We start from the raw sequence: 27,185 nt of genomic DNA, 5'->3' as shown, positions 1-27,185 counted from the left end.
ACAGTAGTTTTCCAAGTGCACACTAACACGTGTTAGCTACAAAAATACAGGTAAAAACCCGTGATCTGGAACACCAGATATTATGAAATGAAAATTTTTTTCCAGTCTCTGGATAGATGACAAGATCACTATGCTTTCTAAGTAAGCCCTGGGACTCTGAACTATATTATAAATTACAACTGTCTCTTCATTCATGTCTTTGAGAAGTTTCTTGTAACTGGAAATGAGAATAGGATTAACCCCTCAGAAGCTTTCTCATGATAAGAAGGAACACCCATATTTTATCACCAGTTCTCATTCTTTACAGGAACTCAAGTACATTTTGCTAGTAGCCATGTTTTTGATATTGAACAGGTCTCAGGTGAGAAAACAGGTTTCTGACTTACGTTTTTTTCCACTTTTCAGACCTCATTCTTTCTTATGCAGTCCTGCAGGGGTAGAATATTAGGTTAGTACTCTGCCAACCACTGTCCAGCATCCTCTCACTCCTCACTGCCTTTTACTATTCTTCATTACCCTTGTACTAGTATAGGACATTTGAGGTAGATGTGTGAATGTCACAATAACTTTTTAAAAAAAACATGACCTCCAAAGCTCACTTTTGGGCCTGTCCCGGGAAGGTTATGCTAAGTATACATATGTAAGAGAAGTGTTTGTCTAGGTCAGTTAGGTTGGACTAACCAGTTAAGCACATTAGGTAAACTTTATTCTTCTACATAGTAATGTCTGACACAAGCAGCTCCTCGAGTGTAGCCTGGGAAGGTGCAGCTGTCCTTTATGGCCTTATTGAAACAGGTAAAAAGGAAAGGTTGTAAGGAAATGCCTCCTTCACATCCAAAGCGAGGAGTAAAGGACATAGGCATGGCTTTATGTGCCAGCTTTCACAAATTTTAAAGACAAAACACTTTTGGTCTTGGCCCAGCAATAGGCTACTTTTTAAAAAAGTATAAAGGGTGAAGAATAGCTGCATCAATTGCCAGCAGGAGGCGATGCAAGTGTCCAAAGTTACGGCTTTTTTTTTTTTTTTTTTTTTTTTTCCCCTCTCTTCTAGGCTTCCTTTTTCTTGCCTGTTCAGTGAACTGTTTGCAGAACATCAAGGGCTGGTTGGCTTCTCCTTAATGCAGATAAGAGAATTAAGATGTACACGACAGCAACTTTCGGCTGATTTACAAGTGTCTGAGTAAGGGGTTTTTTATTCATCTGCTTGTTGCATAATATTCCTTGTCTTCTAAATGAAGACGTGTTGTTCCGTGCTCCATTCCTGCACCAAAACACGGCTATGCGACCGCAGCAGGCCTTGGCCAGTCCCCTTGGCCCTGGGTGGCAGCGACTACCCGTGACCGGGCGGCCGCGCTCACCAGGCGTGTGTCCAAGCTCAGCTGCTGGCTCACCCCGCCTCCCCACCGGGCCCTGACCGCCGCTCGCACCTCCCGTCCGTGTGCCGCTGCCCCACGACCCCCTCGGGCTCCCTCACAGCCCGCCAGCCTCCCGCTGCCCTCACTCAAGATGGCGGAAGCAGCGCCAGGCTCGGGCAGGCCACCTGTTGCTGCTGCGGCGGCGGCGGCTTCCCATTGGCTGACGCGGCGCCGTGCGCCCTGCGCGCGGGGTGTGGGGGAGCAGGAAGGCGCCGGTTGAACTGGCGCGGGGGTTGAGGAAACAAAAAGGGGGGGGGGCGGCGCTGTAAGTTTTGTGTGCGCGCGCCAAGGCGCGGGGGGGAAACGGGGAGGAGCGGGGAGAAACGGCCGCCGGCGCCAGGCGATCGACGGTGCCTCCGCGGCCGCCGGGGCCCCGCCCCGCGGGGGCTCCGCGCGCCCCCGGCCATGGAGAGCGGCGGCGGCGGGAGGGGCCCGGCGGGGCAGGAGGAGCTGCCGCCCGGGGAAGTGGAGGAGGAGGAGGAGGCGCTGCTGCTGCTGCCGGCCGAGGCGGAGACGGACTGGAGCTTCGTTGACGGCGAGATGGAGGCGGTGGCGCTGCGGGACCTGCCCACCGCCACTATCGCCTGCAACCTGGACCCGCGCGTCTTCCAGGACGGCCCGTGCCGGGTGAGCGCGGAGGGCAGGCCCGCCCCGCGCCGGGGGGCCGCGGGCAGGGCCGCGGGCCGGCTCCCTCTGCCGGCGAGGAGCTGCCGCCGCTCGGCTCGGCCGGTCCCCGCCCGCCGGGTCCGCCGCCACCTCGGGCCGCTCGTGTGGGGAGCGGCGGCCTGCGGCGGGGGCGGGCGCTGCGGGCCGGCGGCGAGGGTGGGTGTGAGGGCGGGCGCCTTGGTCTCCGTGGCAGCCCCTCCCGCAGGAGGTGGGGGGCCGAGGCGGTGGCTCTGCTTCCCCGCCCGCTCGCCTGACGCGAAGCGAGGGTCGGAGGCGCGGTGGCTCTGCCCCGGCGGGCCGGCCCCTCCGCCGGCCCGGTGTGTGAAGTCTCGGGTCCCCGTCCTCGGGACTGATCCTCTGACCTGAACCCGTAGACCCATAGACCAAAAGGGGAAAAAAAACCCAACAACCTGCCCTCGACCCCTCTGTTCCGAGCGTTGCGGTTGTGGTTTAGGCAGGGGCCGTTGATGCAGCCGAAGGCGTTCGGTGAGACGCGAGGCGGAAGGTAGCGTTCGGAGACCCGGGAGGGTGGCAGGCAGGCAGGGGGCCGAGTGGCTGCAGAAACTGCCTGCCTGCAGGCAAAGGGAGCTGTTGGGTAGCTCCCACGGATCTGCAGCGCTTGTCTGAGTTGAGGACCACTTTGTTTAAAAAGTAATCAAAATTACCAGCCGTTGTTCCAGAGCAGAGAAGGGTAACAGTAGCTGTCAGAGGAATACTTTGAACGTGTCTGAGGTAAACTGCAACTACAGGTGTAATAAGTGAATATAAATATTTGAGAATGGCTTCTCATGTTATCTGTGGCCTTCTTGATGAAGGAGTTCAAATCAATCTTAATTTTTCATCCTTCTTTTAACTTGTCTCAGCCCTGGCAAGAACTAATGAACGAGTGAAGCTAACTGTTCTCTTGGTTTTTATAGTTGGTTTTGCTGTCAGGCTCTTATTTTCTAGTGACCGATACGGAGATGTCTAGTTTTTAAAAAGATTGAAATGAAATGGACTTGAAAAATTAGTCAATAATTGTACTGGTTTAAAATCCTATTAAAATAATTGGCTGTCTCTTTGTGAAAAACAGCTTAGAGTTGTTGTTGTAGTAGTCCAACATCTCAACCCTGGTAACAGTTATAATGCATTAAAAATGAGCTGGAAATAGGAGATGCAGCTACACTGTATTCCAGTTACTTTCTAAGGTTGTGTAACTTTTAATGGCAACACATTTTTGTATCCCTTGGGGCATCTGCAGGTGTGATTGATGGGAATACCACCTTTACTGGGATTTACGCTATTGACTTTAATTCAAGTTCACTCCAAGTATGCTTAGGAAAACAGTTCTTATGCTTAGGATAATCGGTTCTACATAGTATCATCAGTTGCATGTAGTACTAGTATTTTCTCAGATGGATTCTTGTGACCTTGAAGTGCATGTTTTGAAACAGCAGTTAGATGGATGACAACATAGACACATAATCCCATGCAAGGCCAAGGGGTAGCTGAACACTTAAAATCATTTTTCTTTCTGTTTTGATTTCAAAGCATGTCTGTCTCCAGACACTTAATTTAGATCGGGACAAAGTCTTATGCATCCTTAACACTACATAAAAAAGTGGTTTAAGTACTTTTTTTTTCTTGCCAAGAGCTGCAGCAGGAAGGAATGCGGATTACTTAAAATAATAAATTAATTTGAGGTTAATCATCTCAGCATAAACTGTGTTATCTTAACCATGGATGACAGCATGTACAGTTACTGCAGCATAGCTGTTGCTTTTAAAATTTAAATTCCTAAGGCAAAGAATAGAAGAATTACATTGAACATGAATAGATATGTGTATCCAAGAGGGAAGAAAAGTCCTTCTCAAAGTTTTATAAATAACGCAAAATAAAAAGTTGAGGGGCTTGGGACCTGGTGTTTTATGAATGTGATAGACGTACACAGACTTTTAATAAGTTGGAAAATCGGCTTAGGTTTTTGCTAACTGAATCTCAGCCATTGAAATACATAATTTAGCTGCAGTTAATACAGCTGTAGAGATGGCAAGAGCTAACTCTTTAAAGCTGGAAATGTATGACTTGTGTAGGAAAATAGCAGATTCATGGGCTGGGTAATTTTTAACGTGTTCTGTTGGCCAAATGCAAAGACAGCTGCGAAGAGAGAAAAGGTGGGATGAGGCATTAAGACTGGATCTCAGACTGGATACCTGAGAGGTGGCTTCAGCGTACTGCTGTTGGATGGTATGAAAAGAACAAAGTTATATTAAAAGTGGGGAAAAGATTACAGAGTATTCCATGCATGCATCCAGCTCTACCTTAGCATTTACTGATTCTGGTATCCAAGAAAAAGAAGGTGTTTTGGTGTAGAGTGACAACTTAGCATCTGAAAATTATTCTAAGATATTAATTTAAAAGGCTATGCTTTGTTATGGAGTTAACTTTAAGAAAATTCACTTAATTTACTATAGAGTGCATAAAGAAAAATCAAACTTGCTTTTATCGGTGTAGCAAACAGTTGTGTGGAACTTTGTTTCTGTGATGATAAAATAGTGAGTAAAGGTATTGTAAAATATGACATCACCAGAAATAGTGTTTTATAAATATTCTATGAATTTTGGTGTGTGCAGTGTGTTTTCTTCTGTTCTGTGAACTTTCTACTTTTTTCAGTGTATGTAACACTCCTAAAATACCTTGTCTACATAGTTGGTGTTTTTTTCTCCTCAGTAGGCCCCTTAATAATCCTGGATTGCCCTATTTGAGGAGGGTTGATCCAATTAAAGGTGAGATAAGACAGCTATCGACAACAACTATTTCTATTTTGCCCTCCCCCTGCCCAAACGGTGAATTGTACTTGAAATGCTGGTTGTATGTTCTTGCTTTTCCTCTTTTTTAAAAAAAAAATAAAAAATTAAGGTATTGATGTCACAGTTGAGAAATCTGAACGAGTTTTATTGGGTTTGCAATCAATCTCTTAAAAATAGACCATCCTATCAAGTAAGGTAATAGTTCTAGTAAATGGCAATTTGTTCTCTGTTTTAATTTCATAAGAAAATCTGACTTGCTTAAATACCTCATGGCTAGTTTTTCAATGTTGGTTCCAAAATCTTCCAGAGAACACTTAAAGACTTACTCTCAAGTTTTAATAAAGCACAGCTGGAGGAATACCTATAGGTTCTTCATCCTCTTTTGCTTTTACTGAAGTACAAGAAATCATCTTAAATGAAAACCCTTTATCTGATCTTCATGTTGGCTGATTACTTTGGAAAAACTCTGTTCTGATTTCCTGAAATGTCTTCTACCTCTAACTGCCAGCTTTTTGGTAGTTTTAATGTTGACTCTGTGTTTGAGGAATTGTAATTCTTTTGTAGAGAAAAGCAGTATTTCTTCATACAACATGCAGATGAGTTTGATCTATTGTAACTGTATTCCTGTGAACCCATTAAAAAAAAAAAAAGTGTCAGTAGCTAATTACCAGAGCCAGCAATTATGCTTTTGCGTATTTCCATCCTCCTCAACTGGTATTCAATTTTTAAGAGCCTTTTTATGTCAGTAGAGGACACTCATTTTTTTTATAGAACTTGTACTGTGAAATGGCAAGTCCAGTAGGTAATACACTGGCTGTATCTTGTAATCCTAAAGGGATGTGGCATACTTCACTGATGACTTTAAAGTTCTGAGTACAGCCACAGGGGGGCTAAATAACTTCATTTATGCCCTGGTAGTCTCTTGCTAAGTAGGTTACCTAGGTCTGTTCTAACTGTCAGGTTTCCGTTTCAGCTTAATTGTAGACAAGTATCACTCATTTAATTTGTGAAGAGTAAAAGAACATAAAGAGTATCTAGAAATAATTCAACTTTGGGCTACTGAAAAAAGAATTGATTTTTAGGGCTAAGAGATGAAAGATTTTTGATGCAGCTAATTTTGCTTAGAACGGGTTGAGTACCTAAAATTACTTTAAAACCTTAATTGCTTTAATCTGCTAAATCTTGCAAGTTACTGCAAACTAATGAATGTAGCAGAAGGTTTCCATAATTAACGAAAACTTAGATTCATAGATAACTCTTGAAAACAGGATGTTAAATCATGATAATAGTTTTTTTCTCTGGAGCTTACTAGGGAAAACTTCACTGAAGGCTGGATTTTTAAAGAAACTTAGCTTGATTGCTTTTAAGTGCACTAGAAGTAGGAGTGAGCCAGTCTTCTACAGTAGTCTGTGTCCTCACATAACCTCCAGTGGCAAGCAAAAGTAGAACTGGCTGTGAAACAGTGTCTGTGATTATTTATTCAAAAAAAAAAAGGACTATAATTGTGTTTGAAGATAAGGCCTAAATAAGGTCAGAAATCTCTGCAGTAGTATAACCAAGGGAAAAAAGAGTAATGGCAGGTGTATTGAATCTTGTTAATGATTATCATAGCTTTAAAATTCTACTCTTCCTTTAGCTTTAGGTAGTTTCAGTATGGAAAAACTTGTTTGTGAACTGATCTGAAAATAAAGCTGCTGTTAAATGAGCCGTGCTTTTAGAAATTTTTAATTGACTTACAGCCTACTGGAATAATCATGAGATGTTGAATGTATTTTCTGTTTTTTAAATACTTAGAGAATTACTTGTACTTTACAGGAAGTTTGTAAAATTTCTCGGGAGTATTTACAAAATAGTACTGGGGTTTTCTGGTAATCTCTTCCTGTCTCAGTCACATGCCTCATTAATCCTTTTAATTAAAGTTGGTTAATCCTCTTAGATCACGTTTTAAAAAAAATATTTAAAAAGTAAATTTCAAAAAGGTGAATTTTTTTTATGTGTTTATATTTTTGTGACCACAGCTCTGTTTTTGGTGAAATATTCCCTAATGGGAATGTTAAAATTACTAATGGCATCTGTACTTTTCTGCTTATATTTTGAAGGTTTTCATTCTTTCTCTGCCACTGTTTTTTTGAAAATATTTTGTGGCAGTATCTATAGTTCTTTCTATGCTATTGCTTTCCAAAAAAGCCCAGGGTTAAGACTGTTGTTCAAAATCATAACCCAATAACCTGTTTTTGGTAACAGGAACAGTAAAATGATTAAGGGTGATTTCAAAAAACCTGAAACTTAAAAGTATTCCATCATGAAAATTTTTGCAGTAAAACTTCTGGAAGTATTTAGTTCCTATATTTTCAGATGATACAGATTTATTCTGCAGCTATTAACAGGTTAAGGCAGACTTTTGAGTGACTTGAAGTCTGGAAGCCATATAAATATAATGCTACGGCTGACGTAATAATCTTTGACGTTACAGTAGAGCATAATAAGACGCTAATGCAGTTTTACGGCTCCTGGGATGCTTCCAGTCTGCCAAGTGCACAAGCAGAACTTGTTCATATCTCTGCATCTGAGGACAAACTTGAACTCCTGAGAGTTGTTGGGATGGGGATGCTTAACCCCCTCAGCTTCTGAGGGTCTTTGGAAAAAATATTTTTTGTCTAAAAAAGATGGCATACTTTATGAATAATATGAAGAGCTCTAACACTTTATACTGTATAAGCATTCTGTGTGGAAACCTAAGCAATAGTTGGTCATGAAGAGGTGAAATATCCAGAGAGAGTGAAATTAGAGTATTCCTCACTTTGAAGACAAAAGCTATACACTTTATAGACTCAAAGTCAATAGATATTTTAATGCCCATAGTTTGCTTAGTTACGATGCTGTCCTGCTGGGTTTTGTCCATTCTTTCTATCCTATGCCTTAATAAGAAAATGGAATTAAAATATGAATACTGTTCCATATATTAAAGTTGTATTCGATCTCAATGTGTCTGTTTAGTTTAAGGATGGCGTCTTCAGTCTTCTCACTTGAGTAGCCTTTTTTGGCCTGTGAGCCCAGAGTAGGTTTTCTGGTTGCTCCTTTCCAGTTCTCATGTGGGATGCTGAGAGGTGATTTGAATAAACTTCAAATAAATAATTCAATAAAATTCAAATCACAAAGGTGATCTGAATAAGTTTTGAGCTGAATACTCTTATTTTCAGCTGGAGTAGAAGGATTTTGAAGAAGACTGTGCAGTATAAAATTTTTTGGTCAAGCAATGCTTGACTGCTTTTTTCATATACTTGGACTTTGAGGAATTAAATAGTGATCTAGGTGGCTTCCTTTAACTATTGTCCGTATGTTATACTTCTTGTGAAAGTACAGATAATACCATGACACTGTAGTAGAAAAGCTGATTTCACAAGGGGAGGGAGGATTATTTTTATTTCTGTAACTGTTAGTTTTGCTCAGGGCATTTAGAAGTGCATCATAACCGGTTGAGGCCTTGATAAAATAAGGTGCTAATAAGAACCCTCATGCTACAGCTTTGAGTATATTGGTTTTGTTAAGAGAAGGTGTTTGGGAGCAGGTTCAGGTTTCTATCACACTTGGACCCTCTGTAGGTCTCCTAGGTCAGGTGAAAATAACAAAATACTTACTTCTATGTCAAAAATCCACTACTAGTTAAGTCCTTAAAGTGTGCTGATCATTCCATTCTTCGAGCAAACAATGCAAATACCTTTATAAGTAGAAATAAAATGGAAGTATGTAATATTTATATAATATGCTAACATAGGTCATACGTATGGGGTGAAAATAGGAATAAGGAGCAGTCAAAATTTATCTTTGTTTAGAGACAGTTTTGGTGTTGCTGCATAAGATGGTTGTTGGGTGGCTTAAAAATACCTTAAAAATAAAAACAAATATCGTAAAATCTCCAAAATCTAGGCTATTAATGACAATATTAACAAAAAATATTTCCATATGATCCAATGCTCTAATCATTAGCTCAAAGTCATGAAAAAAGATCTTAGGCAAGATCTGTGCTACAGCAAGATTAAGTGCTTTAATCTTCCTGGAGAATCAAGTGGAAACTTGGAAGAACTTTGTCTGGTGTAAATCACTGTGCTCTGGTCGCACCAAGTCTAATATACTTTATAACGCTATGGGGTGTGTTTCCTTATATTCTTTGGTTAGGAACAAGTTTAGTTTTCTTCTCCGGGAATACTGATGTATACGTACCCATGTAAAAAGAAAAATATGGAAATAACTACAGAATGTTAGATGTGATACTAACTTGAAACTTATCCCAAACAGCTCTCAATAACATAAGCATTAATAAAAGGTTAAGTTCAGCAATGACTGAGCTGTCCTATGCAGAATAGGTTTAAAATGATAAAAAGACAGTCTTTTTGACACCAGTCATACTAATTCTACAGCAGTTTGTTAATGAAGTTGCTTATTCAGTTGGACAAGTTTTAATAAGCAATGTTTATAAACTTATAAGTAATATTGGTCATTAGTAAAGAACATGCTTTTTAGTGTCATAACTGAATGTCAGAAGAACTGAAAATGAAAAATGAGGAAAATAATTTTTAAATGGTTACACAAAGGTCATATGTGGTACATTAAATAGAAATGGCATTGTAGTTTGGGTTTTGTTCTTACATGTGTGAAAACATGCTGGAGATCTGGATGTGTGTTTTTGTTTTTGTTGGGCTTTTTAATGGTATTCTGACAAAGATGTGCCACCTTCCTCAACTGGGCTGTTAGGTAGTTTTAATTGCTGTTGGTTTGGGCTTTTTCTTTTTGCTCTAAGTATGACCAGGTCCAAAGCATGGTTGTATGCTTCAGACTTTTCATGGAGATGTTTCTCAAGTTAGTGAGGAAAAATGAAATTTTTGTTGTTACTGTTGCTGTATCTTCTGATAAATAATCCAAGCCTGTTTGACACCAATGTGACAGGTAAAACAATGCAAAAGAAGAGTTGGTGAAGGTAGTTAATGTTTTCTATGTACTAATTTATAAAAAATGTAAGATAATTCAGAAGTCCTGGTTTTCACTGAGGCTTCAGCTTGGTAAAACAGAAGTCCCACAACCATGACATGCAGACTGTGGGTGGGTTTTTCAGTTGTTTGTTGTTTTTTTTTTTTTCCCACTTAAGACTTGATACAGCCGATTATAGAAGTATCTGAGAGATAGACCCAACTGAGACTCTTGTCAGTAACAGAAGGACTTCACTTTGTGATGAAGTTTCTAGACACCTTTGGCCTAAAAGCAACTAGGAATGACTTTATAATTAGTTACAGTTTTTTTCCATTCAGATAGCCAGAACCTGCCCCGACCCCCCAAGGGAGACTGTTTTTTTTAAGTCTGAAGAGATCATTCATGCAGCACCGATTATTGTAACCTGGCATTTCTGACGGATTTTCAGGCTTGGGTTTTTTTCCAAAAAAAAAACCCAACCAAAACCCCAAGCAAACAAACTTCCTTTGGCTCTATCAAATTCTACCAAAAAAGTCTGAAGCATAAAGCCATTTCCATGAGAGAAGGGAGGTGTGGGAGTGAGGCACTGTGTGGAATGTTTGTACTCTTATTTTCCTCATACAGTATGAGAATGTTGGAAATGCATTAGTGAACCTGAAAAATTTGCTGTCTTCAGTGAAACTGAAGTTGGGACAGGTCTAAAATATGGGGGGATTTAGTTTTGTGTGTGTAGTGTATGATTATACCATGGAAGTCATTGCCCTTGAATGTTTGGGAATCCAGGAGCCTCATATTAAAAAAGGGGTGGGACTGATTCATGAGTACTATCTGTCAAGCACAGTGATTAGGGTATAACTTAATCCTCAGAGTTTGTGAAGTGCTATTGCCAGGTTTAGATGGGCAAAGAGTAGTTTATATGTACCTGGCTTTATACCTTTTGTCTCTTCCTCCAAGCATTTGTACTGCCAGGGATAACAAGAATGGCTTTCTTCTTTTCGTTAACTATGTGAGTCATTATTTATTACTGGTCTCACTCATAAAGGCAGAATTATCAATATTCATAGCTTGTGCAGTTAATTTATTAAAATATAACCTCATTGTCCAAGATAAACTTTCCTCTTCGCTTTGCAGATTTTCAGATACTTCAGAATTTAATAGTTGGATTTAAATTGGCTTTACTTTTTGATGTTTTCTTTTTTGAGTTTTTTTCATGTTGGCCGACTTCCTGGAAGGTAAACACACTCTTAGCTATTGAACTGAGAGTACATTGCAAACCTAATGAGTTGGATTTTAGTTACTACTTGTTCCTGAAATACAAAAGGTATGAAAATGCAACACACGCACACACAGTGAACACCGTGGACTGGATAGTGTATCTCTGTGCTGCAACAGTGGTTTTAGGAGTGGTAAATGTGGTCAAACTGCCCTATTACAAGACTGAAGGAGTGAGTCAGAAGTATTGCGATTAGTTTTTCCTATCTATATTCAGCCTGGCTGAAGGATGTTTTCGAATGGAATGAACTTGAGTCATTTGGCAGACAATTGGCAAGGAGATGAACAAGGTGCTTTTGGCACTTCTCTCCTGAAGCTACATTGTAGTTGCCCTATTGAGAAGCTGTAGAGAGTTTTCTTGAGGCACACATAGAAACTCTTAAAATCTTAATGCTGTGATAGGTATATGTCCAGTTTTTTAGCTGTAAATATGCTGGATTGCATGTTGGCTTTGAGTTGAGATTATGGTGAGATGAGGATTGCTTGATAAATAGGTTGATACATATGTGTGTTTGTATCATGCTCTAAAAAAAAAAATCTTGGTATCTTTAAAAGGGTCAGACTTTGACTTTTAGATGCTGTATAGGTGGGTAAAACAAAATCACTTTACTTTCTTTCATTGATGGAGTACCATTCTGGAAGCTTCTGTGAAGGTTTGGGCCTGCTTTGAAAACAAGGGATTGTCTGGATGAAAAGGCCTCTTAAAAATCAGAATGCTTTACAAATAAAAGCTGGCTGAAAGGCATGGAGAATTGCTTCTCTTTTTCTCAGAGATACTATTTCCTTTCTCTGTGTAGGGATAGGAAGCCAGGGTAACTGAGCTGGTGAACAGCCAGAAGACGCAAGCTATATTGTTATAATAAATTGCTTTTTTCCTCACTCCAGTTTTTGTAGGTGAAGAAGCTGTCACAATCCATATAGTTAAATAAAACACATCTGGGAGCTTCTAGTGAAAACATGAGAAAGGGAAGGTGTATCCAACAAATGTAAATAATATTATGTGTTAGAACAACTCCCATCTCTGATATTTGTTTATAGAATTTTGATAATATTTCAGGACTGGTGGCTTTGCTAGGAAGCTGCAGTACTAATACATCCATTGCTATAGGAAGCTGATGGTACTTTTAGTCCTGCTTCTTGTCTAAAAGTGGGAATATGTATGTTGCAGACTGGTTTGCCCAGTTCAGGGAGGAGGATGAAATTAAGTATGGGCAAAAGAACAAAACGTGAGATGAGAACTAACATGCATATATCTTGCAGGATGTGATATTAAGTAATAAGAGATATTTTCTTGTGTCAAGCAGAACATACATACTTGTGAAGTATTGTGGAGAACGCTTATGTGCGTGGCTTGTGTGAGCGGGAACTCAGTGGGAACTCATGAGTGGTATTTGTCCAACTTCTGAGGTATGTAGATGCTTCTTTGCAGGATGGATTTTTTTTTTTTTAAATAAATTTCCTGTAGTTAGACTGCTTGGCACTTTGGCTATATCGCATCAAGCTGATAGCAAAGATCAGTTGGCTAATGGAAACAGTGATTAAGGGCTTGAATTTTCCTGAGGCTCCAGGGTGATAGTGAAACAGCTGCTGTTGCAGGCAGTGGAAAGTATGAATAACTCTTGCCTGGGGTTGTATAACCAAAAGAATAATCAGATCAGAGACTAGGTTAAATCGTTGTGACTTCTATTAAAAATGCTGTTAGCCCATGTGTTCACGCCTTATTACAGCATATAATTTAAGGATGCTAGAGCCCACCTGTTAGGTATGACTAGATAAAGCCTTCATATCAGGAGTCAGATATCTTTATCTCGAGAAAGGGGTGGGAGAGCAGGTTATTTGCCGGAGAGGTGTATAATGACTTTGAACACATTTTAAAAGTTTTTTTTCTTTGGTGTATGCCAAGCAAACTTTAAAAGGGACTTTAGTAACCTAGCCCATAGCAGATTAAGTCCAGTAATTCTTCACAGGGGACGATTTCAGGAGAGATTGTTCCTTAATTAACTACTTGAGATGCAGCTGTGTCTCTTGTTTCTTCCTTAGTAAGCTGCCAAAATAAAACTGTTCTTATCAATATTAGACTGCAATGATGAAGTTTTCATCTCCCCTGCTGAAAAATAGTGAAAACCAAAAATTTCTATGGGAAGGGCAGGGGAAGCAGAAGATGGAGTGAAATGCAAAACTTCGTTGGTTTTCAGCAATATTAATTGAAGTGTAAGTTCACAAACAAAAACTCTTGCCTTGAATATTCAGGAAATTGTAATGGTTTCAGGAGTTATTTTCTAATACTGATCCTTTTTTTCCCCTTCAATCAAAACAGATGTGTTTTTGCCATATAAACAAAGAAATTAAATGCATCCTGAAAGCTGGACTATTAAGTACCTCAAAAGCTTTAAATGCCAGTGTTTTTTCTTACTAGTAGTGTTTCAACAGCAAAAGTACCCTGAGGCATCTCAGTTTAGGTCAGATGGTCATATGTCTATTTTGCTGGGTCTTTTTAATGCCAAGATATTGCCACCAGCAGTTGAAGTAATTCAGCCCTCGTGTTGCTACTACGTGGCTGCTGAAATGAAAGGATTAGTTACATAGGAAGCTTCACAAACTTTGCAAGACAGGCTGTCTGCAAAACTGTTAAAAAACTGTAATTGATTACATTGTAGTATGTTTGCAAATATGGGTTATACAATCTGTCACAGTATCTAGTATGTCACTGACAACATGCCTGAGAAAATGACAGCATATTAGACATTAACCTTACCAAAAATACATGTGATGTATGTTAAAATCAAGACTCTTCTGTGGCTCCTTTTATTATCTTTATTAGTATACTTTTTAAACGCTTTTGAATTTTCTAGGTGTGCTTAATATGCTCTTAGAAGTACAATCACTAATTACAATTACATTGTTCTTCTGCTACACATCCAGAACATTCTTTAAAAACATTTTGAAACTATCTTCCATTCTTCCTTCCATGACTCCAGTGGAAAATGTCATTCTTTAACGTTCACAAAAATACCAGCCTGCTTCTGAACAACTACTGTGGTTTTCTAAAGACTCCTGTGTTAGAGTATAATTATTTTTTTAACTTGACTTTTATTTTTTCCTTAGCACAGAGAATGTGTCAGAAGATGAACACTGTAACTTGCCTATGATAATACCTTTCATACTTAAGTTAAACAAATACTGTTGTCATGCTATAAAGAGCTAGTCATTAAAAAAACCCCAAAATACATGCTGTTTTCATACAGTTTAGACCTTATCTTCCTTCTGACTTTGCCTTCCCTCAAGTAGTAGTTTTGGCATAATATAGTTGCATTTTTTAATGATAGTAAATAGTTAATTGCAGAAGTATTTTTCATTAAATTTCATCAGGATTATGGCCACATCTTTACTTAGTATGACAGTTCATGTACCTATCATAGCTGAAAAAATACCGTAACAATTTTGAAAAACGTTTTGGGGACAATTCCTGCTTTACTTCTTGGAAATGACAGCAAAAGATCAAAAGAAAAAAAAAAAATAACCAAAATGGTGCAAGGTTTTTTTTAAAAAAAAGGAAAAAACCCAAGGTAATAGCTATATTTAGTTTCACCTGTTAACCATCTTTGTCATTTAAAGGATAAACTGAGTATCTTGGGTAAAATTTGGCGCACACATGGAGACTGAATTTTAAATATAAGCTATATTAAGTGCACCAGAATGATAGCTGACAACGTGCAGCAAAGCATATTTGTATGAGCAGAAATGCCCCAAGCTCCCACTTTACTTTTAGAAAAACAGAAGCAGCAGAACTGAAAGTGAGAGTAGGAGGTTATTCCTGTGGTGTGGTGAGGGAAGTGTTGATAAGTTAGGCTACTGTGGAAGCATCCTGGCAACACCGGCCTTGCAATCTTGGAAGAGGCCATTCTTTCTGAGCAGCTGCCCTGCACTCTACTGCCGTTATCACTAAGGCAGGGACTTGCAGGGCTTTTGAAGGCTCTGAAGTGTGCCAAGGAGATAACAAGGCTTTAGCTGGGTAGCTGCTGCAGGCTGTGAGTTGCTTCTAATAGCACAGTTCACAGTTTCTAGGAAACGCACCTTAGAATTGTCATCGGATTTTGCAGTGTTCCTGGCATTAGATTATACATACACATGACCTTGTCCAGTGCTGTCAAACTATCATCGCATTCTGGTGTGAATGAACTGGTTTTGTGTGAGTGTGTTGCCCCTTTGTCTCCTGTATTTGTTCCTTCCCTTCTGAAAATGCCAAGCATACTCTTAAAGCTGCTGACAATTCTGAGATCTGTGCATGTTTGATGGAAATGAAATTGCAAGCTTCTTTCTTGGGAACCTTTGAAGAGCTGCCTTCTAGATACTGTAAATGACAGCAAATTTTAATTTGCTAGCTGAAAATAATAATACCTACTGTAATAAATCTCAGACCCCATAGATGATGCAGTCCTGAAGATGTGTTTGAAGCCTAAAAGACATAAAAAATTTGTTAGTCAAAGTGAATTAACCAGTATAAAATGATGTGCAGCTGCTTAATTCTTATGACCTGCTGTAAGTCCATTTTTCCCCTCCATAATGCACAGAAGTTTAGGTGTTACGGAACACCACACTGATTTTTTTTTTTTAAGCTTTTATCTCTGAACATGTTCTGAACTAGCTTTATATTTAATAGTGGACTTTCATTAAATTAAGAATATTTTAGTGACTGTCTCATGGTAAATTCCTGTAGAAGTCAGTGCAGGAAGTAAACAAATACTGAACAGTCAAGCCCCATTGTAACTTGCAATACAGTGGTGATGAAGAGACTTGTATGACATAGCTTGGGACCTGAATTAATGCTATTTAGAGAGTCCTTTGGTCTGGGAAACAGATGATGACACTGGTGTCTGTTTTTTGAGGGGTGTTTCTTTTCCACAGTTAATCAACTATTAAAGTTATTTGTAGTAGACCCAGTCTTTTAAATGCCACGGTGAGTAATGAAACAGAAGGCATGTGATGCTTTAAAAAGTAAAGTCTAATATCCCTTCTAAACAAATTTTAAATGTCCTCGATTATAGGAGAACCAGGCAAAATGATAAGAGTTAACTTCTGATCACTTAGTGGTTGATCGTAAATTGGAAAGTAGAAGTTACTTAATCTGTGCATCTGTGCTCTTTGCTTCCATGTCTCCCTTTCCTAGACTAAACATGGTTTAAACTCCTACAGCTCAGTGTTTGGAACCTGTAGTTTAACCATAATTGTTAGGCGGGCTGTTGCCCCATAATCTTATCCTTAAAAATTGCCCAAGTATAAGCTTTAAGTATGAGGTAAAGGATCTTGTGAAAGCCAAGCAACAGGAGAATTAAAAGTGAGCTGCAACACTTCAGTGCTTCAAAACTGCAATGCAATACAGCCACTTGCAGATAAGCTATCAGCAGTTTGTGCTAACATAGTCCAAGGTAGCTGAGGTAGTGTCAGCGGAGGAGCTGAGGCCCCTTCCAAGGCCCCTGCGTACCAGGGCAGCTCTCTGGCAGGAGAACCTGCTGCTTGTGGCACTGAGGAATTGGCACAACACTGGGAACACTTACGCTGAGGGGTGATGTTAGCTTGAAAGGTCAGCCATGTTCTTTCTGAACAGTTGGACATATCTACTAATTAGAGTAAAGGCTAGGAAGACCAAAAAGTTAGCAGTGTGACAGACCATGAGGGTTTGAGTGGGAAATAGTAGTTGGATCTAAAAATCTAAAATCAAAGAATGACTGTATGCAATACGTGCTGAAAATGTGTCTTAATGTGTCAACTCAACCAGGTCACCTTAAATCTTGAAGTGAATAATCTTTTTTTAATACATTGGATGTAGGACACCAAAGTTTACTGCTGAACAGACAGATCTGATGGTATTTATTTTATAGTATATTGGAGCCTCATCCATATGGGACAGAAAAGAAATTACTGTAATTGCTATGTCCTGCAGTTGTGTTTAATTACATATAAAACAGTGTGCAGTAGAGCAGTTTGAAAGACATGTTCCTAGTTTAGTAGTGTGGGGTGGTTTGGTTGGGTTTTTTCCATCCCCTGTAAGGAAGAACATACTCTGGAAAGTTTTGTTATTGCAAGTTGATTTATCTTTAATGTAACTGGTAGCTTCTGAGCCTCAAAACATGTGGCTAACTCTTTCTGGTAGTTGACAATGTGGCTTCTCTTGTAAATTCACAAGACCATGGTTTCTTAAGGGAGCTGCTGGTAAGATTATTTCTTTTTCCTCCCCACTTCTTTTTTCCAACACACTTAATCTTTTCATGTATTTGCACATTATTTAATCTCTCTTGCCCTCCTTTCCCACCTCCCTCCCTCCCTGCTTGTTTTAAGTATCCCTTTTTTGCTGACTGTTCTGGTTAGTACTTTGCATTGCACATGGTCTTATTTGAAGACTGTGTAATACGTTTGCATTTAAATCTGCAAAAAACTTGTTGTAACATTCGGTTGCATAATGTAGAACTGGAAATGCTTGTTGTAAGCCCTTTTTTGCTCTGCTTGGCAGGTTTGAAATGTCAGCTAAAATTTTCTGAGTTGGCTTTAGAAACAACCAAGGTAGTACTTTCCTTAGAGTCAGTCAGAATCAAGTGACTTTGAGAAGTGACCAGTCTGTGGTGGTTAAAAATACACTGTTTATGAAACTTTGCCTCCTCAAAGAGTATTTGTTAATCATGCACAAACTGTTTTTATGAAGAACACCTGAGAACATTACTGTGCTTTCCTCATAGTCAAACTTGTGAAATAAAAAGCTTGGAGATAAAGTGTTTTACAGAGGTAGTTCCATCAAAACCCAGTTCATCTGGAAGAAATGATAAGCCTTAACTGTTCACATGCAAAAGATGTCTTTATTTCTGTATTTACTTAAAGGCTAAGTATACAGTCTTTCCTTTGATTAGGACGTTATTGTTGCAGTAACTTAATGAAGTTCCTCGGAAATACCTTGGAGAGTGACATTAATAGCAAACAGACTAAGAATAGCTCAGGGCAGCGCCCTGAAGGGAGCTGTCTGCCTTTCTTCCTTGGCTGGAGAAAAGGCTTCATGGTTGTATTTTCCAAAACAGGGTTTGGGGGACTACAAAAACAAGTAAACAAGAAGTTTGAAAGCAGTAGGGAAACCTGAGAAACTATATCCATGTTTAATATCACACTGAAATTTCTTTATTATTTAACGTTTGCTGGGAAATAGGAATAAATTTATAACACTGAAAGCCTATTTTGATAGTACTGGTTTACTTACATGTGTGATAACCTATGTTTCTAAAATTGGTAAAAATGAATAGGGCATAGAGTGTAAACACTTGAAGTCATTTCAAATAGGGACTTAATGGAAGTCCAGCAGAACTTACCTGAAGCAAGGGCTGTAAAGCTCTCCTCAAAACGAAATTTGTCAGTCATATTCAATCCACAAGAAATGTGAGCAGTGGTCTTTCAGACTGTCTGGAAAGGAGGAATTGGGTAATCGATTGCCCTTTTAAGTAGGAAAGAATGTTGGGTGAGAGAAATCAACCTGTTATGCTTTGAATTGCACAGAGGCAGCAACGCAGGTATAAATAATGTGAAATGATGTTATATGTAGTTTCACTATAGCCAGAGCTTATCTGCATACTAAAGAAAATCAGGTTCTCTTAAATTTCATAATGAAAATGAGAGGAGATGAGGGTCCTGGGAACTACTCTGAAGACTCATTTGTTTAAGTAGTACCCTCCTGACTCAGACTTGATCAGACAGGATAACCAGAACTTTGATCAGGTACTGAAGTCAGCCTCACTGGTGTGTGCTGTGTTGAACTGACACCACAAGGGATTTTAGAAACCAGTTGGGCAAGTAGTTTCAGGGAACTTGTAATTATTTCACAGTCCCTCTATGTAAACAAACTCTTTGTAGTGTTGTGACTTCCAAGAAAAGAACAGACTTTTAATAGAAGACGCAGGTATTCAGAGAGGCTCTTTCTAAATTCCCTTACCAAAAATTAAATTAAAAAAAAAAAAATCCTGTTTCTTAGGGCATCTAAGGCTGGATATGGGGATATATAGGGGATATGGGGGTATATGGGGATATATAGGAAATGGAGTGAAAAATATTCATAAGTTTTGTTTTTTTTCATAATATTTTTGGGGAAGAATAAGCATTGAAAATAAATATTTAGATTTCTTTTCAAAATTTTTAAACAAAATCAAATTACATACCCCCATGCCCTCCAGCCACAACCTACCCTCTTTCCCATTTTCTCAAGACTTCTATCTCGGAGGATTTAGCAGAGGAGGTTTCCTCGGAGATACTCCTTTTAAGAGGCTGAGTAAATTTCTTACCATGTGGAACATCATTTTAACCTAAATCTTGAATCAGGCCAGTGCCTATAATACCACCCTTTATAAAGAAGCAAAAAGAATTGTTTGGGAAACTCCAGTTGTGTTTATGAGTGTGTCTATAGATTTGGGATTTGTATGTATATATCTGTTCATTTTCTTTTCCCACATACACACTGATAGAGCGTTAAGTGTCCTGCTATTTAAACACAGTAGCCTTTTCTGGGTTAATGGAAAGGGCGTTACATCTGCCCAACTCTGCTCTTTGAGGCTTCTTTTTGCAGGAACTGTTTGTATTTTCACAGCCTCTGGCTCTTGAGGTTGCCGTAAAGTGAAATTGTAACCTGTCCTCATAGTCTTCCTTCAATTGTATTAAACAGGTGATTTTGTATTTATGATAGTTTCAGGGGTTTTGTTGTCTCATTTTGGCAGCAACATCTAAACAGTGATAAATCTCTTCTTAGACGAGCTTATAGATAAGAACTTGATCCTCCTTTCATTTAGGAAAGTGTCACTAACTTTAACTAGGAACAGAATAAAGACATAAAATAGTGATGTCAGGATCAGGATGGGCAAGAGAGGATAAAACGGACTATTAAAGGATGTACTAAGTCTAGTTACATGTTGAAGTAGAATTGTGTGTAAGCCTGGAGAAACTTGTTTAGGAAAACAAGCGTGTGCATTTTTGGTGTGATGGCAGTTATTCTGGGCATAAGAGTGCTTCAGTTAACAAAATCGTATTTGATAGAATGAAGTCACTAAAACATGCTGTTTGCTTTTAAAGAGAGAGTCTCAAAGATTCATAATTAGAAACTAGACAATGAGAATATGCTGCTTTACATACTGTGCAGACTTTGTGAAATGTTTTCCAGGAAAGTTGAGTACAGCCATGAATCACTTATGGAAAATCCAGTGGAATGAATTAGTCAAATATTTGAGTGACCACCCTTTGCCTCTGCTATCAGGAAATAGTGCAGCTTTCCATGATTTTATACAAATCATGTGGCATAAATAAGAAAAGCTATAGTTAGCAACTGTAATTGCTTGCTATTCTGCTCTTTGACTTTCTCATAGCTTTCTAAAAATGCTTATTTTGAAATAAATATGAAATTTAATACTAGACAAAAGGTGTGGGTATTTTGGGAGAAATCTTCAAGTTTTTAAGATGTTCAGGGAATTTCTCTACTTTTGCCCCTGAACTTGCCTCTTCTACCTATGTTTTCCTGCTGGCATAATTTAAAAGGGGGTTGTGCGTTTTCCCTCTCTTCTGAAACTGTTACTTGTCTTCTCTCCTTTGTCAGGCTTTTACTCAGGGTAACAACTAAGCAAAGTCAAAGACTGCACGGTTTAAACCACTTAACTATAAAAATGAAGGTTCTGCATCGGTACTCCACAAGGTACTTATTTGATAATGTACATCCTGCAGTATTGATAACTGTTGTTCAGAGAACTGGTGGAAAATGTGTCCTCACATGCAGTAAATTAGCCAAATATTTCTTTACTGGATGACAATTTTTTTTTCCCATGTTATCAGTGTAATTATCAGGCAAATTCTACAGTTGTGTGTTTTACCCATGCAAATGCATTGAAGTGTGTGAACTTTCATGCTTTTTGCACTGGCAAGTGTGATCTGAACAATGATAATGATTATGGCATTACGAGGCTAAGAAGGATATATCAGAAATGTCAGAAGGAAGTGTGTGGGGTGAGGGAGTACAGCTTTCAATCTTCCTTGGAGTGAATCCTGCAGTAGTTTTTGTGACACAAGTTACTGATCCAAAAGCCATGGGGGGCTCTTGGTGTTTGGAAGGGAGTTGCTTGGACTTAGTGACATCCTTTCATAGATATGAAGCTGTGAGTATTGAATGACTGACAAGTCTCACTTCTCATTGCTTCCTCTTCCTTGATGAGAGCTGGTTCTGCCAGACAATTGCATCCAGGTTCTTTTAGGGGGCTGCATAGGAAGTTAGTTTGCATTTTGGTTTTTGTTTGGTTTTTTTTTTTTTTTTTTTGTCGGCAACAGCTTGTGCATGGATATATTCTTGATTAGACCAGTTTAGTGGAATAGGTTGAATATTTTGTAATTTAGTAAGTGAAAACTGGTGCATTCACTTTTCCTGTTCAGCTGTACTGAACTGTGTCTTGCTAACTTGCTGGGCTATTTTTGAAAGAGGGCATGTAAAGGAATGGTGCTTAGACAACTTTAACTTTGAATTTCTTTGTAAAGTGGATGGGTGCCTCATTTTGAGTTAAATACATCTGAAGAAATTTAATGACAAGAAAGGGCTTTTAGAAGTTAATTCTTAGCCATACAAGATACCACTGAGCTGAACACTGTCACCTGCTTGGTATACAGAACAAGCTTGAACCTATCACTGCACTTCTCCATCCATTTGGATTCTTTTTTTCTCCTCAATTTTTGACCAATCTACTGAGCCCTAAATAGCCATTCATAATTCTTTCTGGCCACTGTGTTCTCATTCTTAAAACCAAAAGCATGCATACTGTGCCAAATATACTTTGTAAGAGTCACATTGTTTGCTCAGTGTGCATTTCAGCTTTTATGTGCAAGTTAGGAGGTAGTCCTTCTAAATTATCCTTAGCCCTCACTCATTTGTAACTTTTGTTTTGAGCTCTGGAAACTCCTGGTAAACCAAGACACTTTTCTTGCTAGGGTAACTTCAGTGATTTTATTTTTAAAATCTTATTATAGCATGTGGACTAAGTGAGCCCCTAAAGCTTGCAAATTCCTTTGTACGCTAAGCATATTTCACAGATTGTGGAACAAATGTCTGTCTGTCTTTGGGTTTGTGTCCTTGGCTGTCACCTTCTACAAAGTTCTTAATTCTCCTTTCTTTACATCCTGCGGCATATGCTGATACTTGTTCTAGCTTGTCTGGAGGCCCACATAAGCTGCTTGCTTCTGCCAAGCAAAATTGCTGACAACGGAGTTCTGCATGCTTCTTGGCCTTCCTACTCTGTCCGGTCGCTGATATTTTCACACAACTCTATCATAAATGCTATCCTTTAACCCTTTGGCCTGGTATCGTACTTGACTGAAACTTGCTAAGAGGCTCAAGACTGTCCATGTCTGATGTCCGTGTCTGATGACTTTGAGAAAACTCTCCCTATCACTTTAAGGGAGATTTTTCTTCTGTGGATTTATACTTGCATGAAGGAGCTCTTTCAAAGTAAAACACAATGCCTTTTTTTCTAGATCATTCTTTAAAAGATTGAGTAATGTCCTGAGGAGATTATCCCTGAGTGATGTCTGAATATAGGGTTATAGGCTCTTAGTAATCCTTCAAGTGAATGTAGAGTCCTCCTCAGAAATTCCCTAACCTTTTAAGATGCTATTTGCTAATGACTGTGTTCTGTTTTCCAGGAGAGAACAAACTTTATGTGCTTTCTAACATACTTCATAGGTATACAGCGATCATAAATATTCTTTGCTCTTTTCTTGTGTTTTCCAGAGAGACACCAGCTACTCTGAACTTAATGATTTGTTGATCCCAAGCACAGGATGGCTTTGAGTTACAGATGAGTGGGAAGGAATTCTAGTGTTGATCAGGCTTTCAGGTGGCATTACATGAATTGGTGATAACAGAGCATCATGGTTGCTTAGTTCAGGTTAACACCTTTGTTCCAAAATCCAAAAAAGATTTTTCTGTAGAGGGCTCCGTTCTTTCCTCAGCAGGTTTATTCATGATCAGTTCAAGATGCTGGTTTGCACAGGTGTTGGAGTATTTGAATAGACTCTGTTTGTGTAATCTTCCCATATGGACTGACAGAATGCTATGTAGTTCTTATTTACTTGTTCTGGTTTTGCCTCTTACTAAAAATATTTTTCTCAATGAAGCAAACTTAATTAAACAGAAGTTGTTTATGTCTTCTAAAATGCTCTCAGCATATAAAATCCTCAGATAATTTTTTTGTAAGTCCACTATTCTGTTTAGTCACTGTAATTTTGCACACTTTTGGATTCTGGTTTTTAGCACTTAGAAGTTATTTTTCCAGGTGAAATGGTGTTTTTAATATGAATAGAAAAATAGTTGCCAGTAAATATAATGTACGAAAATGCTTATTTCCTTCCAGAATACTTGAATGAGGGCAAAATTGTAATCCGTTTACTGTGGATCATTTGAGTAGATTCCTTGCAGGAGTGGAAACATGTTGAAAAAAGACTTTAAATTTTGGCATATACTTGCCATATTAAAAAGTTTTCTAAATGAGTCTAGTTGGTTACTCAAATATTCTGTAGTGGAATTTCCAAATTACCACTTTTATGTTACCAGTCAGTGAACAGGAATTTAATGTTTAATGCTTGGAAATGGAAGTGTAAGTCATGGATTTTTCCAAGGAAGGAATAAGCACACTGTAGGTATTTATTTTTCAGATGGTTGGCTGGAAAACTGTCGCACATTGAATCTGTAAATAGCCGTTCTGTGATAGAGCACAGCTCTTTATATTCTGTTTGAACATATGTAGGCTACATAATGCAAGCATGACAACAGTTCATATATTTTAAGCTCCTATTAAAAAAAAAATAATCTTGTAAGTGTCTATTCAGTAAAAACAGCTACTTTCCTTCTTGGCAGTGCTTTTGGAATCTGTGTTTTAAAAAAAACCAACACAAAACAGTGGGTTATTTGAGTCTTTTTTTTTTTTTTTTTAATCCCTCAGTGGAGTAACTGTGGAGTGGATAGCTTCTGTGTGCAGAGAAATGGCTGAATTCAGCACTTGGCTTCATAGAAACCTTACTGACGTCCATAGGTGATGCACACTTCTGTGGTCAGAACTGTGGATCTCTTGGCATTATGGCTTTATGCTGAAAGGACATATAGCTTCAGGGCACAGTCTATAGTTTTAGACTTCAAATAAATGTTTGTAATTGCATTAATTTGAGTGGGATTTCTTCTTTATTCTCCTTTTGAAATAACCTTCTGGAAGTTTTTTTTCTTCTGTCATGTGAAAGGCTGTTGAATTATTAGTAAGTTAACTGGCATTCATTGGAGCAAGCCTGGATTTCAATTCACACATCTTTAATAGGTGAAATTTTTAAGTGAAGGGAGAAGAAATAAGGTTGTAATTTCAAGAATTATTGGTTAAATGGTAAACAAAATTGTCTCACAGGTTTTGGAGATCCTGTGAGGAAAAACTGATTGACTGTTCCAAACCATTCTCCTCAGGTTTTTTTATTCAGAAAGAAGTGCTCCAGAGTTGCTGTAAAGTAATGGGACTGTAGGCAAACCAGTATGCTACTTCAGCAAATGTCATCAAAGAGTAATAATAGCTCTTGAAGATATTGAATCAGCTGTACTCCATCTGTGAGTGGGAGTAGTCCACAGAATGGCACCTGTGTATTATCTTTGGGTGTAAGACTATACCCAAATTCTCAAAAGTTTACCAGAGTAATGTTGAGAAACAGCTTCTGGGAGGAGGGACCACCAAGACCACTGGTTTGAATAAAGGTAGCACTTTGCTGTTATGTTGGGGAAGTAAATAACGTGTTTATTGCAGTGATGGCCCAAGTTGCCTTTTTTTGCTTTCATTAGCCTTGAGGAGTGTGCATCTGTTCTGGAGAAACTCCAAATTACAGAATTTCAAGACCTTCCAATAGGAAAATACAGGTGGAACTGAGGAGTGAATACTGCATTGTCCTTTCCTACTTACTACTGTTTTGTTTAACCAGCTATGGTGAACTGATTTGTTTTCCCAAGTGTGATCACAAAAGATTCATTTCAGCTCAAAAGCTCTGGTTCTGTTTGAGTACAGTCAGATAGGAATGACTGGGTTTTGATTTTCATCATCAGATATCACTTGTTTTAAAATTTTATCTTAACATGATACAGACATGTCATATTGCAATGCAGTCTGTGGAATCGAGGAGTAGAGGTAATGTTGCAAGTCATACCAAAACACAGGTTGGTGGCGTGCTCCTAGCAGCCTTCAAAATCATGAGTAGAAATGACATCTGGCTTCATGGTTTTCTTGCGTTAAAGACCTCTGGAATTCCTTGTTTAACCAGTTGATCTGAAATATCCATCAGAGATCCTTGATCATAGGTCTGGAAACCACTAAAATACGATCTTACTGTTCCAGAACAGATTTGAAAACAAAACCTTGGTTGCTCAAAGAAAAAGTAGTTAGGCTTCTTAAATTGGTTTATCTGAAGCTTTAATATGCAATGATTCATGCTTTATAATGGTAACTCTTGATTTAGATTTTGAGTAGGGACTAAAGATAAGCTGACACAGATTCATTCCTTCTGCTTTTTCTCCTCTGTACTGACCTTTTACTATTATCTCCTTCATTATCTGGAATGTACAAAGTGAGATAAAAATATCTTGACTTTTTTTGGTCTTTTCCAAAAAGTTTCAATGGATATGGAAGCATATTGAACGAAAAATGCCACCTGCCGTTTAATCCTGCAGTGATGATCAGGGTGTGTTTCATAAAACCAGAGAGCTGGACAATTTTTTTTTCTCAGGCAATATTTAAAAGACTAAGATGCTGACATCAAGCTTTTACTCTAACATATATTTAGAAGACATTGTCTTTAATATATGAATCTGGGTTATAACCCTGCCTAATCATCTCAAAATTTAGTTTTTAAAAACCGTTGTAAAATATATCGTGTCTTCATCACTGTACTGATACATGTATTTGTCAAAATAGATCACAGCTTATTGGCTTGGGTTTTTAAAATCAAACCAAATTTAGATTCAGTATTCCGTTTGTGTTTTCATTTGTTGTGGATGCTGCTTCTGCTTTGAAAGTGTGTGCTTGCTACTGGAACATCTGGATATTGGGGAGCTCTGACCACACTGGCTTCAATTTGATAGAGTTTGAATAAAATACTCTGTTGTGGGACTGGATTGTGACATGCTGCAGGATCACTTACTGGGGTCTTTTTCCCTCTTACCACGACAGAGATTTGGGGAACTTTGGTTTCTGTGTCTTTCACTCTACATCCTTTCTTGTAAGCTGTCATAACATGATTGTCTTTCTGCAAGAGCTTCCATTCCTCATCACTTCTTGTTTCAGCTGCTGAAGATAGTTCTATTTACATTACTGTCAACATTTAAATATATCTAGGTTAACACTAAAGGCCCGTTTCTCTGAAATTTGGTTCTGGTTCAGTCTCCAAACATGGTATCTCTTATATACCAGCGTACAAGCCCAGCACCAACATTTCGTGAATGCCCCTTAGCTCACCCTAATGCATGGGTGATGTGCAGAGGCAGCATCAGAGTGCAGTGCTCCAGCTGTGGTAAGTGTCAGAATATGTGTGACGTGCTTAAAGAATGTATGAATCCAAATCTAAGCATGTGCCCTATCCCCTGGACCTCTCCCTCTGTGGAATCTAGCTTATAAATAACTTTACAGCTGTTCCCTCTTTACAAAACAAAATGTTCATCATCTTCAGAAGGTGCCCCCTCACTCAAGAAATAATTATCTGAAGGGCTGTTCTTGTTTTAGTAACAGATGTGTAGAGCATGTCCCTTTCTTAAATTGTTTCATCTTGCAAATCCACCTATCTGTTAATTACTGTATAGATTTCCCCCCCCCCCCCCCCCCCACGCTGGTATGCAAATAAATAACCTTGAAAAGGTCAGGCTGCTGATGATTTTTTCCTAGTTATAATGGTAGGAAGAATACATGCTTCCTTTATTTCATAGTTACACAGTGCTTATGAGAGATTACTTTCTATCTTGGGGGGTGCAGGAACATTTTTTAATAAATAACTTCCTTCAGTTCTGCTGTAA

The 27,185-nt window shown here is 38.7% G+C and overlaps 1 protein-coding gene across 1 annotated transcript in view; it reads left to right on the top strand.

Annotated features, from left to right (window-relative positions):
- The first annotated feature begins 1,733 nt into the window (after window positions 1–1,733).
- Window positions 1,734–27,185, top strand: part of RCAN1 (regulator of calcineurin 1) — a 40,665-nt gene continuing 15,213 nt past the window's right edge. The window contains exon 1 of the mRNA XM_074858284.1: window positions 1,734–2,042. Within this exon, the coding sequence (XP_074714385.1) occupies window positions 1,821–2,042 (222 nt within the window). The 5' untranslated portion in view covers window positions 1,734–1,820. The remainder of the gene's footprint in view (window positions 2,043–27,185) is intronic.

The sequence above is a fragment of the Strix uralensis genome, chromosome 2 (assembly GCF_047716275.1).
Source record: "Strix uralensis isolate ZFMK-TIS-50842 chromosome 2, bStrUra1, whole genome shotgun sequence".
NCBI lineage: Eukaryota > Metazoa > Chordata > Aves > Strigiformes > Strigidae > Strix > Strix uralensis.
This window is presented reverse-complemented; position numbering and strand designations above follow the sequence as displayed.